This window comes from Hibiscus syriacus, unplaced genomic scaffold (genome assembly GCF_006381635.1).
Source record: "Hibiscus syriacus cultivar Baekdansim isolate YM2019G1 unplaced genomic scaffold, ASM638163v2 tig00116962_pilon, whole genome shotgun sequence".
Classification (NCBI taxonomy): Eukaryota; Viridiplantae; Streptophyta; class Magnoliopsida; order Malvales; family Malvaceae; genus Hibiscus; species Hibiscus syriacus.
In genome coordinates, this window is record NW_024063488.1 from 1,085,985 (window position 1) to 1,092,955 (window position 6,971).

General features: G+C 32.4%; 1 protein-coding gene across 1 annotated transcript; it reads right to left on the minus strand.

Annotated features, from left to right (window-relative positions):
- Positions 1–3,106: 3,106 nt before the first annotated feature.
- Positions 3,107–6,001, minus strand: LOC120190033 (probable serine/threonine-protein kinase PBL7). Its single transcript, XM_039193162.1, has 6 exons — positions 5,226–6,001; positions 4,864–5,121; positions 4,604–4,776; positions 4,423–4,502; positions 4,201–4,348; positions 3,107–3,705 (listed from the first exon to the last, which is right to left on the minus strand). Exons 1-6 carry the CDS (start codon positions 5,782–5,784, stop codon positions 3,361–3,363), a joined length of 1,563 nt encoding a protein of 520 aa, XP_039049093.1. The 5' UTR covers positions 5,785–6,001; the 3' UTR covers positions 3,107–3,360.
- Between the last annotated feature and the right edge of the window lie 970 nt (positions 6,002–6,971).

A 6,971-nucleotide genomic window follows, 5' to 3' on the forward strand; every position in this document is an offset into this window, starting at 1 on the left:
AACGAGACTCGGTGGTGGCTATAAAGCCATCGGTCACCTGGAAGAAAAAAAAAAAAAGAGACGAGCACAGACACGAGAAACAACGGAAAACGAACAGCTGAAGCAAGCCAAAAAACCAACAGACGAAGCAAACACAACGAACACCAGCAACCAGAGGCAAGAAAACAACCGAAAGAAAAGAAAATGAGAGAAGCCTTACCCTTTACGCTTTGTTCGCTCTCAGAAATCCCAAACGTCGTCGGAGATCCAAACATCGAAGGTAAATAAAACCTAGATCTACGGGGTTTGAGGGATTTTTATGATAAAAGGAGGCTAGATTTGGTCTTAGTATTGAAAGAGGACTATTTTGGGGTAACTTGGTGATTTTCGACCACCGTAGAGGGTGTCCGGCGGGGCGATTGGCGTCGAAGCAAGGCAGCCGACGGTGTCTGGTTCTCCCTCTGGTGAGGGAAAACCAGAGAGAGAAGCAAAAATTAAAAATGAAGGAAGATGGACCTAGGGTCGGCCATTTAAGGGTTTAAATACCCTCTCCCAAATGACGTTGTTTTGGGGAGGGTGTTTCTATAATTTCATAAGGGGTAAACCCCTTCCACGGTGTTCCATGTTTGTAATCTTTACAAAATAGTCACCACCAGTTATTTGTATTTATTTTAATTTGAAACTCGAATTTTAATATATTATGTTTTAGTCATTAATCAGTAAATATTTATATATTTAGGATAAATATTATATTTAGTCCCTCATATTTTCATATTTAATATTTCAATCCCGAATAACTAATAGGTTAAATCACACTGTTAGCGCTCAAATTTTATAATATTTCGAGTTAGAGCATTTAAGTTTTATAGCTTATAATTTAATCATTAATTATTTTTACCATAAGCTTTTATTTTATTATTTACACCTATAGTTTTAATTTTCTATATTCTAGTCACATATTATTATTATGTTTAAATTATACTTTTAATACCCATATTTTATTTCGAATTAGAATTTTGAGTTTCATATTTTAGTCACTTATATTTTAATCGTAAGTTTTATATATTTTGCAATTTAATTTCATAAGTTTAATTTCTTTATTTTAATTATTATTTATTTACAATTTAATCATTTCAATTTCAATATATTTATTTATTATTATTATTATTACTATTATTATTATTATTATTATTACAAATATATATATATATATAATAAATAATATTTATTTTTATCCTATTTGTAAATTTAATTTTATAAATTAGTTTTAAGAAAAACAATTATATTTATATATATATATATATATTTTTATTTTTCAATATTAAGAAAGGGCAGTCTTAAAGTAACTGGATGTTCATTTTCTGATATTTTTAAATAAATAAATATTTTATTTTTATAAATTATAAATTTTATTTTTTTAATGTTTTTTTAATATTTATTTATTTATTTTTATTAAGAAAGGAGCTGTCTTAAAGCACCTAGAATCCCTTTTCTGATATTTATAAGTAAATAAATATATTATATAAAAATTAATATATTTTATTAAAATCATAATAATAAATTTGAAATAATATGATTAAATTAAATACATCTTTGAATATTTAAATTTCTAATAATAGAGACAATTTATAATTAATGAGTACTAATTTTTTGGCGTTGTGGGGTGCTAATCCTTTCCCAAACGTAATCAACCATGAATCCCTTTTTATTATTAAAAAGAAACGAATTTTTGGTTAAAACGCAGATCAGTTTATCTTTTAACTGATGTTTTCTTAAAAATTCTTTTAAAAGATAATTTTTAGGTATTCAACCTACATGATCTAAAAGGACGATGGCGACTCCCAAAACATTTTAAAAAATTATTTTATCCACATCACTCTTCCCGCCAAGTAAATAATTTCGTGCCCGGGCGAAAACTGATTACGACAAATCCTAACCTATAACATAAAAAAAAGTAAGCCTATGAGTTGGATCACAACCCCAATTTAAGCCTAGTCGATGCAACGGTCCAGCTAACCCAATCAAGGTTCAGCCCAAATCAAACAAAAGTGAAAAGGACGGTCCAAATACACCACAAAAATTACAGGAAAGAAAAAAAATCCAATTACACCAAAATTGATTACTATTTTATACATAATTATCAAAATTGAAAACCAAAAGTATATTTAGTTAAGCTCAAAACTAATACGAATGTCATGTTAGCAATTAAAAAAAGTTAGACACAGAAGTTTAATGAAATTTTCAATTAATGATAATATAAAAATTCAATATTATAAAATAAAAATTAATTTTAAAATTTAAAATGCTACAAAAATGTATAACTGAAAATGATACAAAATTTTTTAAATTAATTAATAAACAAAAACTATGTTTAAAAAAATACAAAAGTTAATGAAACATAAAATTATTGATAGATTCAATCTTGCAAAGGATCCAACATTATCTTTTTCTTTTTGTTCCTTTTTAAATGATAAGAATCTGTTGGTAGTTAAACTGTTACTTCTTGTCTTCCCTTTTAGTTTGTCAATTGATTTATTGATTTTTATTCATTACAGACGTATCAGCTCAATTAAGTCTCTTTCTTGGTTCCAGTCATCTATCAGATTCGAAAAAGATATTAATCGATCGATGTTATTTGGATACCTTGGGTCCCTCCTATTGTAGACTTATTGTTGTTTAATTTTCAGTTTAAGCCTCTCTTTCAATTAAAAAGAATAATTTATTACGAGAATGATACTCTCAATCTAGATTATTCTATATATAATATCAAGATTTATTTTTTTTTATTGCCAAGGATTGATCTTGACTAATCCGCGTCGTACACCTGACTTTGTTGGGTTAATCTCCCGGTAAGAATTTTCGTCTTCTAATTCCTTTCAATGCTTGATTTCTTGCTTGTCAATTGAAAGCTCTTTCTATTGGCCACAACTTTATTTCTTGTGAGCTTAGTAGGGCTGGCTTATCTAATGACTAATCCAACCAAACTAATGATTTGGTTATCATTCACATCAACAACTGATACCCGATAACTACCAAACTAATTCAACTCAGAATTATTCAAATTCAAATTCAACTTGGTTAATAGAATTCACACACTAACTCACAAGATATATTTAAAAAATGCATATTCAGAAAAGAAGAAAGAAATTTGAATTCTAACACCAATAAATAGAGTTCAACAAACGCATTCAAAATGGAAATCAGTAGTTTTTCATGAGTAGAGAGGCCTGAATTACGGTATGTACATGCAACCAGCTTTCATCAGACCCTTTTTCCTATGTACACTTCTTTTCCCTGTTCCAGTGCCTAAAACTTCATGGTCAAGCAAGCAAAGGGTGGGGGGTGAAAAATTCAGTAGATAAAAAAATGATAGATGAACTTTCATCGACAATAGAGTTGATCGTCGTCTTCAAACTCCGAAACGCCAAGCATTGCCAAGGCTAAGTGACTCTTCATCTCACTTTTCGAATGTTGCAATTGAGAATAACAATCAACAATTCCAGAGAAATTGGACTTCTTCCTAAACGAATAAAACGGTTCATCTTCACCTCTCAATATCGAGATAATTCCGTCGATGCTTGGTCTCCGTGATTCTTCATTGCTTATGCAGGCTGCTGCAGCTTGAATAGTTCGAGCTATTTGAGTCGAATTTTTCAACGTACATTTGAGTCTTGGGTCAAGTATTTCTTCAACAGCTGTCATTCCTCCGTGCAAGAGAGGTTTTGCCTGAAAATGGGAAAAAGAACTTCAAGATTACCATTTCAATTTCACAGCTAAAAAAACAGACATTATCATGAAAATGTATGTACTAAGTTGTGTTGCAACGACCGATTCATATCAGCTAACTACAAAGGAGCTCGCAAGAGTATCGTCATTTTTTTTCCAAAGCATTGAATCATTGAAGCACAAAATTTCCACAAATTCCACGAAGGAGGAGAAGTAAAAGGAAGTTCCTTGATGGAGCTGTCTCACCAAGAGTACTTGTTTAAACTTAAGATGTAATGGTTAAAGAGCAAGTAGCCATTAAGGCTCTATGGACCACTTTCGGAAGATATTTCATTATCAAATGGTCATCATCCATATCAAGTAGAGTATTTTCATCACTGTCAGTTCGAATGTAAAGATAGGATCCCTCTTTTGCCTCCGGGGAAGCTGTTAAGGTGAGCCATTCTTTCAACTTTCACATACTTGGTGCAAATTAGAAATTAAACAATAACCTACCCATAGGACCAAGTTCTCTTCTCCTTGAGGGCGTCTTGCCTCGATTGGTTTCCGCCCGGTTATCAGCTCCAACAAGACAACCCCAAAAGCATAAACATCAGTTTTATCAGATACTTTCCCGTGTTGGAAATACTCTGGGGCCAAGTACCTATGTACCAAAAATAAAAACAAATCTTTAGCGAGTATTTCATGATCTATAAGAAACTGTTGTTGACAGCATACCCAAATGTTCCTTTGACAGTTTTGCAAAGGAATGGAATTGAAGGTGCGGATGTCCAAGTTGCTAATCCAAAATCACACAACTGCAACCATTACAATTGCAGATATCATATAATCAATTGCAAAACAACGATACCGACTTCGATCCTTTTTCAACTCAAGAATTACAGATCAAAATCATTACCTTGGGTGTTTTCTTGGAAGAAAGAAGAATGTTAGAGGGCTTGATGTCTCTATGAACAACACATCTTTCGGTTCCGTTGTGTAGATATGCAACAGCCTCTGCGATTCCTATGGCAACCTTATACCTAACAGACCATGGAAGAGTTGAAGGTCGTCCTTTTACTCCCTTCTTATCTGCAAAATAGTATCCCCCAAGTCATTTCAAAATTCATAACAAATCCAAATGAAATTCCCATAAGAAAACAAAAGTGAAATCTTTACCATGGAGATGGCGTTCTAAGCTTCCACCAGAGACAAACTTATACACCAAAAACAAGCCTTCCTCAGGATCAATGCAAAACCCCAAAAGAGGGACGATATTAGGGTGATGCAAAGAGCTAGCAATCATCAGTTCTCTGCAAAAGGCCTTAGCAGAGTCCTTATCTTCTTTATCCAACCTCTTAATAGCTACAGTTGTCTTCAATAGTCCAACTCTGCCTCTGAAAACAAAGCTCAATGCTCCTCTCCCCAAAACTCTGTCTACACCATTTTCCCATTAAAAAAAAATCAAAACCCCAAACCAGAAATAGGAATTAAAAAACAATCGAACAAAAAGAAAGAAACCAAATCCATGAAGTTCATGCCTTTAGAAAAATTTCTAGTAGCTGAAACAATTTCATCATAGTTGAATCTAACCAAAGACTTTGCCACCGGTGAAATGCTTCTTTCCAAAGACTCAATCCTTCTCCATTTCAATTCTTTAGCTCTATCATCACTAACCCCATTATCCAAATTCACCATCAAAACAGTAGCTGAACTCAAAGAATTCGCAGTCATGGCTTCCAGTTCAACTTGAGAACAAACACTAAACCTGAAAGATGAGTGAACTGATTGTGGATCAGTACTAGTTAACTCAGCTCCTCCACCCGACTCAGCCAGCAACCAAGCCTTGTTATGCTCCAAATTGCTTCCTTTCGTTTCACCATTGTTTTTCTGCTTCTTTCCTGAACCCGTCCTCTGACAACCAGGAAGAAAACACCCAAGACCAAAATCCCAAATCATTCTTGTTAAAAAAGATTTGATTTTTACCTCATTGCAATCACTATGGTGACCTGCAGATGAAGTAGAGGTGGCTGCATAGAGAGCAATCAAGCCATTTTTTGTAGTCCTAGAGTTGGTGCAAATTTCTCCGTAAAAATCCATTGCTTTGAAACAGATCTCAATGCCCCCAGAGACTCCAAACACGAGAAAGAGAGAGAAAGTTAAAATAAAAGAAAGGTTGAGTCTTTGAGAATAAACAAAGCAACAAAAAAGGTGAAAGTTTCTTTGCTTGAAGAGTGGGGGAGAATTTTCTCGGAAAAAAAGAAGGGAGAGAAAAAGAGAGGTGGGCAACTAATATGAAGGGTATGGGGCAAGACAACGCAAACATATTATTATGCTCAGGGAATCAAAGATCAAAACTTGTCCCAAAAAAAAATACTAGAAACTTTGAGACTATAAATTAGTGGGAGAAGGTGAACAACAAAAACCTCACACAAAAAAGATATTTTGATTCAATCCAACACCTCTTTTACTAAAATTTATGTATTCATAATTAACGGTTAAACTCGTCGGATTTCTATTATTAATTACAGATTTTGAATCCCTTTCAAAATATATATTCCCGTTGCATCTTATATTTTATTCAAACAGAATCAAAATATAAATTTTTAGTTAATGAATTATTAGAATATTATTCTAATAAAACGTTTTTAAAATTTTAAGATAATGTTAGTGAGTTTATGGTTCTCATCTTATGCATAAATAAAGTAGAGATTCTTGCTGTAAAGTCTAGTGAACAAAATGGGGGCACAAGGTAATATGCTTTTGGAAACTGACAATATAGAACAAAGTAAGAAGAGGAGACCCCAACTACGAAAAAGAGGTGAAGCTTGTGAGGTAATGAGAGAAAAAATGTAAATTATTATTAATTTGATTAGTTTGAGAGGATTTTAATGTAATATATGTTTTAAAGACTCTTAAACATTTGATAATAAACACTTAAACACCCTTATAAAGATCGTGCTCGAATCTGTGCCATATAAAGATAATAATCATCTCTTTAACTATTAAAGTCGTTTGGTTCGTACAAATAAATTATTATTTATTTTGGAGAATGGGTGGATTTCTGGGTTATCGTGTATTTTTTTTTTTTTGACGAATGAGGAATTGATTATGAACTCAAACCATGTTTTACCAAAATTTAATGTAGTTCGGTGGCCATCCAAGACCATCTAATCTCTCCCCCAACAACCACCTTCCCTCATTTTATTGACAACCACTTAACCTTCAATATATAATTTAAATGCATTTCACACATTAAATTAATAGATGTATTGTATTGTACCACG